This window comes from Oncorhynchus mykiss, chromosome 2 (genome assembly GCF_057628025.1).
Source record: "Oncorhynchus mykiss isolate SJ-2025 chromosome 2, ASM5762802v1, whole genome shotgun sequence".
Taxonomy (NCBI): Eukaryota; Metazoa; Chordata; class Actinopteri; order Salmoniformes; family Salmonidae; genus Oncorhynchus; species Oncorhynchus mykiss.
Window position 1 is genome coordinate 82,736,526 of NC_143023.1, and position 12,422 is coordinate 82,748,947.

The window sequence follows — 12,422 nt, forward strand, 5'->3', positions numbered from 1 at the left end:
TTATTTCGCTCAACAAACTGTTCCTTGCTTATGAGTTTGTATTTCCCCAAAATTTTTGATGCCCGCCTACCAATCTGTCTTGTGTCCAGACCTTTCAGTGACAAAATATTTAAGTATGTTTCAATATTTTTACAAGACAGCCATGTATGAGTGGAATATCGGAGTTTGGTGAAATGCCAATTACATTTAAAGGCAGTGGTGTCATATGTTGCTGCATTCAAGCCTTAAGGTTATTTTCTTCTGAATATGGAAGTTTGAACTTTGTAAATAGGCCTTGGAACCACAGCTCCACCTATGAACCTATGCTGCTTCATTGCCCTTACAACTGCTATCCTACAAGGTTCCTATTATACACACCCCATAATGCACAAATAATGCACTATGGCTATTTATTTAATCATTTTTGGTACATTTACCCCTTTTACTCCCCAATTTGTAGTTACAGTCTTGTCCCATCAATGCAACTCTTCTACGGACTCAGGAGAGATTAAGGTCAAGAGCCAAAACACGACCCTGCCAAGCCACACTGCTTCTTGACACTCTGCTTGCTTAACCAGCCGCACCAATGTGTCGGAGGAAACACCATCCAACTGGCGACCGGGGTCAGCTTGCAGATGACCGGTCCACCACAAGGAGTCACTAGAGTGCGATGGGACAAGGAAATCCCGTCCGGCCAAACCCTTCCATAACCCGGACGACGCTGGGCCAATTGTGCACCGCCTCTTGGGTCTCCCGGTCATGACCGGCTGTGACACAGCCTGGGATCAAACCCGGGTCTGTAGTGACGCCACTAGGGAGGCCCCTATGGATAATTTATTTAGTTTATGTCAGTGATTTCCATCTTTCTCTCTCACCTGGAGTACAGGTGTCCCATTGATGTAGACTGTGTTGTTGTTGACCATCTCCACAATGGCCACCCCCAGGTTGCAACGGATGCCAAAGGAGATGCAGAAGCCCAGTCCGCTGAGAATGGCGATGATGTAGCGCTTGGGCAGGCCGCAGCAACCGCAGTCAAACAGAGGGGCATTGTGGCGAGGAGCCACCGGTTGCCCGTCCTCCGTGAGCTCCATCTGGTCATCCTCGTCCACATTGGTCCCATCAATTTTCCTGTAACACAAAACATGGGAGTTGAGAAAACAATCAACGTTCCTACAAAGTTCCACAGGATGACATTGGTAAGTGTTTAATGGATGACATTGGCATACTACACTACACAGGCCTGCTACAATCAAGTATGGTGTATACAAAAAGTATTTGTATACCTGATACCCTTGAATTACACTTTACATTAAATATACTATGATATTTAAAACAGTCTTTAAAAGACAGGAAGGAGAGGAGACTGCCCACTACCCATGAGAGTTACAAGGTGAACTCAGCATGCCATTCTGAAAAGGTCCCTGTGCATCTGATATTTGGTTCCTCCTCACCCTCCTCCCCACTTCTGTACACCTGTTCCACTACCCAGCGTCTCTCTCTGCCCTCATCCCGCAGCGAGCAGGAATTGCTTTCATCTGGCCGCTTCAGATCTCCACCTGAGTACCTCTATCTGGGAAGAAATTAATATGGGGGTCTTGTTTTTTATCATGCATTTGGTCTCCCTAGCACATACAGCCATTGTTATTGAATGGTATGTCCTAAGTATATATATATATATGTGTTTTCAATCCCCTTCATATGGACAGCTGTCGTGATACACAGGCAAATACGGTCAGTGTTTGAAGCGTCATCGCATCCATCACAAACAAACTGAATGTGAACAGTATCAGCCTCTTTGTGTTACATTGGTGTGGAGTTCATTTGCACAGCACAAACCCAATGGATGACAGTGTAATAGATATTCTCAACACACCTCCAGGCAGTTTACAGACAGAGTGTTTGATGGACAAGTGGGCAAAAAGGAGAGTCTAGCAAACTCGTATCCAATCTTTTAAGACACCGTGAAAAAATCCCTTGTTTGCTACAATTGTTATGTTAAGGGACAGGAAACTGCCCTATAGAGAAGCTGTTGAGGCTTTATTTGCTACCTTTGACCCAACCCATTGAAATGTGTGAGTGAAGCATCTTATCAACTGTCTTCAGCCATAGTGTCCATTGACAGACTGAGTCAGCCATTTTGAATTTGCACCATAATCAGGTTCCCGAAGTAGCGCATGAGAGTATAGAGCGCTAATTTTATCTGCTGCAGAACCGGTAAAGTGCACCTTAAAAGCACTTTAAAACATTAAAAGTGTTAAAGCTAGGCTTGTAAAGGAAGGGTATATTACCTGAAACTTTTGAAGTTTACCAGTAAACTACCAGAAGCTTTTTAACCTTCAAGGAATTTATAGAATTTGATCAGATGACATCTAGTGGCTTTTTTTGGGTACTTCAATTTATAAGAGGTGTCTGTAATTATCTCTGGCAATCTGTGTGGCCTTCTGATTTTAAAATAAATAAAAAATAAACCCCTATTTAATGTTTAATATGAGGATTTCAACACATTCTATTGTTTTTTACACACTTACACACAATTTGTCAAAATGTCTTTGTTGTAAATGTTTTGGGCCCAAACTGGTGGCAGTTGTGAAATAAGACAAGAGTTGGAAGAGTTGCAGAGTTAACTGAAAATAATGCCATTGTTGATAAGATGCTTTTTCATTAATTAGGCTATTTTCTCTTGAACCCTATGTTCTATATACTAGAAACTCATAGACAATATGGACAGTTGGACACAGATACAAAAAATGAATACTATATATTAATATTTTCTTTTTCAATGATAAATGGCCATAATTGACATAGATTGCCATAGATTACCATAGATTGTTAATTATCATTCTTCCATTAACTTTGGTAAATTACCAGTAGCTTTGCAACCCTAGTCAAAGCATTAGCGGTAGCAAAACATAGAACAACCACAAATGCAATATACAGTGCATTCTGAAAGTATTCAGACCCCTTGACTTTTTCCACACTTTATGTTACAGCCTTATTCTAAAATGAATTAAATTGTTTTCTCCCCCTCATCAATCTACACACAATACCCAATAATGACAAAGCAATAACAGGTTTAGACATTTTTACAAATTGATAAAAAATACAAAAATTAAATATACATTTACATATGTATTCAGACCCTTTACTCAGTACTGTGGTTCAATTCCGGGCACTGGCTGGGCCACTCAAGAACATTCAGAGATCTGTCCCAAAGCCAGTCCTGCGTTGTCTTGGCCGTGTGCTTAGGGTCGTTGTCCTGTGGGAAGGTGAATGTGGAGCAGGTTTTCATGAAGGATCTCTCTGTACATTTCTCCGTCCATCCTTCCCTCGATCTTGACTAGTCTCCCAGTCCCTGCCACTGAAAAACATCACCACAGCATGATGCTGCCACCACCATGCTTCCCGGTAGTGATTGTGCCAGGTTTTCTCCAGATGTGACGCTTGGCATTCAAGCCAAAGAGTTCAATCTTGATTTCATCAGACAAGAAAATATTGCTTCTCATTGTCTGAGGGTGCCTTTTCGCAAACTCCAAACGGGCTGTCATGTGCCTTTTACTGGGGAGTGGCTTCCGTCTGGCCACTCTACCATAAAGGCCTGATTGGTGGGGGGCTGCAGAGATGGTTGTCCTTCTGGAAGGTTCTCCCATCTGCACAGAGGAACTCTGGAACTCTGTCAGAGTGACCATTGGGTTCTTGGTCACCTCCCTGACCAAGGCCCTTCTCCACCAATTGCTCAGTTTGGCCGTGCAGCGAGCTCTAGGATGAGTCTTGGTGGTTCCAAACTTCTTCCATTTAAGAATGATGGAGACCATTGTGTTCTTGGGGACCTTCAATGCTGTAGACATATTTTGGTACCTTTCCCCAGATCTGTGCCTCGACACAATCCCGTTTTGGAGCTCTACGGACAATTCCTTCAACCTCATGGCTTGGTTTTTGCTCTAAAATGCACTGTCAACTGTGGGACAGTGCATGTGGGACAGTGAACTGCAGCAGGTAGCCTAGTGGTTAGAGCGTTGGGCCAGTAACCGAAAGGTTGCTAGATCAAGTCTCTGAGCTGACAAGGTAAAAATCTGTCATTCTGCCCTTGAACAAGGCAGTTAACCCACTGCTCCTAGCCTGTCATTGTAAATAATAATTTGTTCTTAACTGACTTGCCTAGTTAAATAAAATATATTCAGACAGGTGTGCCTTTCCAAATCATGTCCACTCATTTGAATTTACCACAGATGGACTCCAATCAAGTTGTAGAAACATCTTAAGGATCATCAATGGAAACTCATTTTCGAGTCTCATAGCAAAGGGTCTGAATACATATGTAAATAAGGTATTTCTGTTTAAAAGAAATTATACATGTGCAAACATTTCTTAAACCCTGGCCTGAAAGTAGTAGCCACTTCAAAGTAGTCACCTTTTGCCTTGATAACAGCTTTGCACACTCTTGGCATTCTCTCAACCAGCTTCAACTGGAATGCTTTTCCAATGTTCTTGAAGGAGTTCCCACATATGCTGATAACTTGTTGGCTGCTTTTCCTTCATTATGCGGTCCAACTCATCCCCTACCATCTCAATTGGGTTGAGTTTGGGTGATTGTGGAAGCCATGTCATCTGATGCAGCACTCCATCGCTCTCCTTCTTGGTCAAATAGCCATTACACAGCCTGAAGGCATGTTGGGTCATTGTCCTGTTGAAAAACAAATGACGGTCCCACTAAGCATAAACCAGATGGGATGGCGTATTGCTGCAAAATGCAGTTGTAACCATGCTGGTTCAGTGTGCCTTCAATTCTAAATAAATCACAGACATTGTCACCAGCAAAGCAGCACCACCATCACACCTTCTCCTCCATGCTTCACGGTGGGAACCAGACATGCGGAGATCATCCGTTCACCTACTCTGCGCCTCACAAAGACACAGCGGCTGAAACAAAAAATCTCAAATTTGGACAGATTTCCACCAGTCTGATGTCCATTGTTCGTGTTTCTTGGCTGAAGCAAGTCTCTTCTTATTATTGCTGATCTTTATTAGTGGTTTCTTTGCAGCAATTCGATCATGAAAGCCTGATTCACACAGTCTCCTCTGAACAGTTGATGTTGAGATGTATCTGTTACTTGAACTCTGTGAAGCATTTATTTTGGCTGCAATTGAAGGTGCAGTTAACTCTAATTAACTTATCCTTCCTGTGGAGTTCCTCATGAGAGCCAGTTTCATCATAGCCCTTGATGGTTTTTGCGACTGCACTTGAAGAAGCTTTCAAAGTTCTTGACATTTTCCTCTTTGACTGACCTTCATGTCTTAAAGTAATGATAGGCTGTTGTTTCTCTTTGCTTATTTGAGCTGTTCTTGCCATAATATGGACTTGGCCTTTTATCAAATAGGGTTATCTTCTGTATACCACACCTACCTTGTCACAACACAACTGATTGTCTCAAACATATTAAGAAGGAAAGAAAGAAATTCCACAAATTAACTTTTAAGAATGCACACCTGTTTATTTAAATGCATTCCAGGTGACTACCTCATGTAGCTGATTGAGAGAACGCCAAGAGTGTGCAAAGCTGTCATCAAGGCAAAGGGTGGCTAATGTGATGAATCTCAAACATAAAATATATTTTGATTTGTTTAACACTTTTTTGGTAACTTCCTGATTCCATATGTGTTATTTCATAGTTTTGATGTATTCACTATTATTCTACAATGTAGACAATAGTACAAATAAAGAAAAACCCTTGAATGAGTAGGTGTGTTTAATCTTTTGACTGGTACTGTATATACAGTGCCTTGCGAAAGTATTCGGCCCCCTTGAACTTTGCGACCTTTTGCCACATTTCAGGCTTCAAACATAAAGATATAAAACTGTATTTTTTTGTGAAGAATCAACAACAAGTGGGACACAATCATGAAGTGGAACGACATTTATTGGATATTTCAAACTTTTTTAACAAATCAAAAACTGAAAAATTGGGCGTGCAAAATTATTCAGCCCCCTCAAGTTAATACTTTCTAGCGCCACCTTTTGCTGCGATTACAGCTGTAAGTCGCTTGGGGTATGTCTCTATCAGTTTTGCACATCGAGAGAATGACATTTTTTCCCATTCCTCCTTGCAAAACAGCTCGAGCTCAGTGAGGTTGGATGGAGAGCATTTGTGAACAGCAGTTTTCAGTTCTTTCCACAGATTCTCGATTGGATTCAGGTCTGGACTTTGACTTGGCCATTCTAACACCTGGATATGTTTATTTTTGAACCATTCCATTGTAGATTTTGCTTTATGTTTTGGATCATTGTCTTGTTGGAAGACAAATCTCCGTCCCAGTCTCAGGTCTTTTGCAGACTCCATCAGATTTTCTTCCAGAATGGTCCTGTATTTGGCTCCATCCATCTTCCAATCAATTTTAACCATCTTCCCTGTCCCTGCTGAAGAAAAGCAGGCCCAAACCATGATGCTGCCACCACCATGTTTGACAGTGGGGATGGTGTGTTCAGGGTGATGAGCTGTGTTGCTTTTACGCCAAACATAACGTTTTGCATTGTTGCCAAAAAGTTCAATTTTGGTTTCATCTGACCAGAGCACCTTCTTCCACATGTTTGGTGTGTCTCCCAGGTGGCTTGTGGCAAACTTTAAATGACACTTCTTATGGATATCTTTAAGAAATGGCTTTCTTCTTGCCACTCTTCCATAAAGGCCAGATTTGTGCAATATACGACTGATTGTTGTCCTATGGACAGAGTCTCCCACCTCAGCTGTAGATCTCTGCAGTTCATCCAGAGTGATCATGGGCCTCTTGGCTGCATCTCTGATCAGTCTTCTCCTTGTATGAGCTGAAAGTTTAGAGGGACGGCCAGGTCTTGGTAGATTTGCAGTGGTCTGATACTCCTTCCATTTCAATATTATCGCTTGCACAGTGCTCCTTGGGATGTTTAAAGCTTGGGAAATCTTTTTGAATCCAAATCCGGCTTTAAACTTCTTCACAACAGTATCTCGGACCTGCCTGGTGTGTTCCTTGTTCTTCATGATGCTCTCTGCGCTTTTGACAGACCTCTGAGACTATCACGGTGCAGGTGCATTTATACGGAGACTTGATTACACACAGGTGGATTGTATTTATCATCATTAGTCATTTAGGTCAACATTGGATCATTCAGAGATCCTCACTGAACTTCTGGAGAGAGTTTGCTGCACTGAAAGTAAAGGGGCTGAATAATTTTGCACGCCCAATTTTTCAGTTTTTGATTTGTTAAAAAAGTTTGAAATATCCAATAAATGTCGTTCCACTTCATGATTGTGTCCCACTTGTTGTTGATTCTTCACAAAAAAATACAGTTTTATATCTTTATGTTTGAAGCCTGAAATGTGGCAAAAGGTCGCAAAGTTCAAGGGGGCCGAATACTTTCGCAAGGCACTGTATATATAGTTTTTTATCTAGTCCCCTGCTGTCAAAGATGCTGGGCTCCATTCCTACTCCCATGCACTCTTTAGAGGTCTATAGTATGTACACTATCCAGTCCTCTATTCATTTACAAGTCTTTCATGTGCAAGAACACCTTTATGAGGAGTTGCTTGAAAGGCCCACATTCGTAAATGAACAAAAGCCTGTTTTCTCCCATTAGCTATTAGCAAGCAGAATCTAACTCATCCCTGCCTCCCACAGCCACCCTTGTCTTTCCCCAACTCACCCCTGTCATCCCCAGCCCCTATCCATCCACCCCAACTCACCTCTTACAGAACATTACATTATTTATTTTGGAACACTTTACATGTGAACATGTGTAGTTTCATGTTATCACATGTTGCTTTGCATGTTGTCACATGTAAAGATCTTGTGAAATTCATACATTTTTTCCTTAAGGGACCCCTGCTTTCTCCATCCCCCAATCCTATTTCCCAGCTCACAGATTGTGCGCTCTTTTATCTAAAATAGACTGGACAAATGCTATGAGAATGGTTGATCATTATCAGAAGGAGGAAATGATGCTTGGCTCGCCTCAACACTAATAAAATAGTATTAGTGCCTTTTTAATAAAGTAGTTTCTATCCTCTAAGTAGACCAAATTGATCTCTGATCTACCGAGTGGATAAAAAACATGGAGATAATTATGCCTCAACAAAGAATTGAAAACAATCTCTCTTTCTCAAGAGCTTGTTTTCAATATCATCATTTTGGTCAAAGCTGCAGTGGCAAGTGGCAACATCAAAAACGGCCAACTGTAACCTATATTGTACTTTCTGACATTCAACTGACATATCATGTCAACTGATGGTATAATAAACAAAGTTGCTTTCCTTGTCAATCTCCTTGTCTTTTAAAGACAAAGAGTATGGATCCCTGTTTAAAATAGATCTGTAAAATCACAAGAACAACATTTTGATTGATAATTGTCTTGATAAATCCAAAGTGATGTATTGTTTTACAGTCAGATGAAAGTTAAGTGTGACATCATCCTGTCTGCATGAGGTCCATGATGTCATTATCTCTATCCAGTGGTGGAAAAGGTTCCCAATTGTCATACTCGAGTAAAAGTAAAGATACCTTAATAGAAAATGACTCAAGTAAAAGTGAAAGTCACTCAGTAAAATATTACTTTGGTAAAGTCTAAAAGTATCTGGTTTTAAATATACTTAAGTATCAAAACTAAAAGTAAATGCAATAAATCCCTTAAAATTAAATATATTACGTAAACCAGACTGCACAATTTCTTTTCATTTACAGATGGCCAGAAGCACACTCCAACACTCATTACAAATGAAGCATTTGTGTTTAGTGAGTCTGCCAGTTTAGAGGCAGTAGGGATGACTACGTGTTCTCTTGATAAGTACATTCAACCTTTTTCCTGTCCTGAAAAGCTTTCGAAATGAAACAAGTACTTTTGGGTATCAGAGAAAATGTATGAGAGTAAAAAGTACATATTTGCTTCAGGAATGTAGTGAAGTAAAAGTAAAAGTAGTAAAAGTAGAAAAACCTTAGTTTTTCGCACTGAAAATTGCCACAAAAGGTTATTCCAAGAACCCCATAGGAGGTGGGGTTCATCGAGGAACCTCCTTAGTTGGTGGGGGTTCTTTCAGGAACCTAACTGCCCAACTGAAACATTTGGATTTGAAAGGACCGCAGGTGCAGGCACTTAACTGAAATATTTAAAGATCTTCTCAACTTAAGGTATGGTATGTACTTGTATGATCTAAATTGATATTGTTTTACGATGATACATCAATCTTTTCATATTTGTGCAAATCTTTCTAAAACAGTAAATGAACACAATTCAATGGATATCAATCAAATAGGTAAGAATATGAAGGCTATAAGAATATGTTGAAGGCTAGCTGTATTGGGTGAAGATAACTGAACTGCTTTTGTGTCTGTGTCTGCAGGTATACAGACGAGGAGGCATACAAAGGTATGTCAATTGGTAAGTGTGTTATGCAGATCACATTTACCATCTTCCTCTCTTACCTCTTCAATGAATATCCCATATCCCAGTTTTTGAAATTCACGTTCACCACAAAAATTAAGGTATGAATACTGTTGTGCGCATGTTTTGTTAATCATCTGTATAATTACAATTTTTTGGATTCACAGACTTCGCCCTCCCTAAACCTCTGATGAATATAACAGGAAACCTGTTCGATCACCATGCACTGCAAAATCATTCTGGCTATGGATACGGAGAACATCAACACATTAACATCCACACGCCAGAAGATATACCCATTGGACTTGGGGCTCTGCTGGGAGTTTACTTCATATTTTGATTTCTTAATTCTGCATTGCCGTTAATATAAACACTGACAACTAAAATATTGTGTTATTGTTATGCATATTAATATTTTTTATAATAATAATAGGGGAGGGGGGGTAGTTAAAAAAAATGAACCCCAAAAAATGTTATTCAAAAGGTTATTCGAGTAACCATCAAAAGGGGTTCTTTGAAGAACCCTTTTAAAGGGTTTTTCAAATATGTTATAGTGGTTCCCCCACAGTTTCAATTTGAAGAACCCCTCAAGGATACTCCAGGAACCTTTTCTTTTTAGATTGTAGTACTTTTACTTACTTTACACCACTGTGTCTATGAAGTTCTATGACTGTTGAGTTGTCACTCAGGTCATACAGAACAGAGGCTGTGTGTTTTATTGTTCAATGTCATTATCTCACAACCTTTTTTGTACCAAGGACAGCTGATATTTAAAGAAGCTATTACGAATGGGCTTAAACAGTGTCAGTTAACAGACTGGTCAGCAACTGCAACATTCTAGAGAGACCCTATTAAGAGAACCATGTCATTCCGTGTGATGTTTGTATTTCAGACAATAAATTTCGTCTCATGGGAAAAAGTATTTTGCTTTGGTATGATTTTTTACCATTTAGCGCAGTTTGGTAGGAAATACCTGGTCATTTCTGTACTGTGTCAAATGAAGTGTTAAGTTAATTATTGAATGGAATCATTTTCATGATGCTCACTTTATAGTCAGGCTATAATTGATTCATAAGGCAAAATTGAAAGAGTGATTAACTGGATCCATAATATATAACTCAATAAATAATGCAGTCTGTCCCAGAGCAATCTGGAATACCCTCTTGAAAAAACAAACAGGTTTCATCTGAAAATGAGATTTAGCCTAATGATTCATTCGGCTCATGCTTACTTCCTCTTTTCCTCTCTTGGTCTCTCTGGATTCACATTTCTTTAGTTTAATCTGCTAGTATTGATTTTAGCAGTTTGGTGGACTAGAATTTTCCCACAGCATGGATCCTTGTAGACTTTAATAAAGCACTTCATTCAGCATTTTCCCAGTGTTTGTAAAGTGTTTCAAATTAAACTGATGTAAATGTATGACATGAAATAGAAAGTTAGCTGACCACAGATTGATACAATTGGAATGAAAACACATTTTCAGTGTTCTGATATTACAATCCTTATATACTGTACATGATAACTGCTTGTTGGATAAATATGTCCAGTTCACCTTCTTTATACAATTTCATATTGTAGATTCTGAAATAATCAATCAACTGTTCACACTGTTTGGCTTGCTCTTGATCTATTTCATACTGCACAGTGAACATTCTGGCTCTAAACATGCAAAATTCCCTTTCACAGGAAATTGCCCACTTACTTGGTTTATCTATTTTAAGACAACAATCTACCTCATACGTGGAAGTTCCATATTCATCATCCTCCCCTTGTGAAATTTGTATCAGATATGAAATATGTATCATAATGTCTTAAAATAAAACCTTTGATTACATCACTGGGATTGCCTGGCAAGAAAAATAATCAAATATTTAGTTATCTCTGGGATCTCTGGGTACAGTACATGATGAGCTTCATGTTCTGCCTCTAAGGTTCTTCAACCCTCCTGTCCCCACCACTGGCTTTGTTCATAGATTTAAGAATTTTGACCAAATTATCTACGTTTGGGATTATAGGACCACAATTGTTTAACAGTGTATATACAGATTTTTATATAAAGATCCTAAAATACAGTAAGATAACTAAGATACAATACCTACAAGTACTTCAAAATATTATCTTACAACTCACTTATGTGAAATTATCGGATCTATTGCTATAAGGAGATATCAAACCCGCACTGTGCCGTGCTTTCACCCCATTGAGTCACACACATCTCTCAGTCAGAGAGTCGGGATTCACACCTATACAATCACAGTTCCCCCATAATTTCCAGACACTCCCAGACTCACCTCTGCAGGTTCCCCAGACCGTCTCCTACTGTATTCTTCACCTCCTCCTTCCCTGGTTTCAGAACCCGCTCCTTCAGCCCCGAAAACCCCCCAAAAGGCATCCTCTTCTGTTTCTCCCTGTCCTGTTCACTCTCTTTATTTCACAGTAGTATGTCTCTCCCCCTATTTCTTGCACACTTTGCTCTGAAAAAGACAAAAAAGATCTGCTAGATGTGGTTGCTCATCTTTCCTGAGTTCTTATGCACCATGGGGCTGGCTCCGCCTTTGTGTGGTGCCACGGGTCCCTCAGACGTTCCTCAGATGTGAGATGGGCTTGTGCTGTCTGCCTCTCTCTGGCGTGACCAGGGGATCAGACTGGGATACAAGGGGATGATGGGCACAGTGAGGAATGACTAGGTGGAGGTGGAGGGTGTTCTTGTTGAGGCTAAGGGTGTGCAGATGTACACCTCAAGGTCCAAGGCACCAGATAGAACTCCTAGCATGGAATGGGTCACGTCACCTTCAGGAGGTTCAGTGGGAAGAGAGATACATGGAGGGAGGGAGAGAGAGTGAAAGAGTACAATCCACCACCTCAGTATCTTCGCATGGTGAGCTTTGTGTGGGTGCAGTTAGAGTGAACAGTCCCCTTTGCTTTCCTCGCCTTCTGATAGCTCCACCAGACGTTGCGTGGAGGGGCTGGGGTACCTGTCTGCCTCCCCTCCTAAAGTCCACCCCCAGTTCCCTCATTAGCTCCCAGCCCTCTAGCCCCA

General features: G+C 40.5%; 1 protein-coding gene across 1 annotated transcript in view; it reads right to left on the minus strand.

Moving 5' to 3' along the window:
* slc17a8 (solute carrier family 17 member 8) overlaps positions 1-12,422 on the minus strand; it is a 36,029-nt gene extending 23,607 nt beyond the window's left edge. Inside the window, exons 1-2 of the mRNA XM_021574127.3 lie at positions 11,674-12,422; positions 855-1,107 (exon numbers count right to left, since the gene is read on the minus strand). Coding sequence (XP_021429802.1) covers positions 855-1,107; positions 11,674-11,774 — 354 coding nt within the window. The 5' untranslated portion in view covers positions 11,775-12,422. The remainder of the gene's footprint in view (positions 1-854; positions 1,108-11,673) is intronic.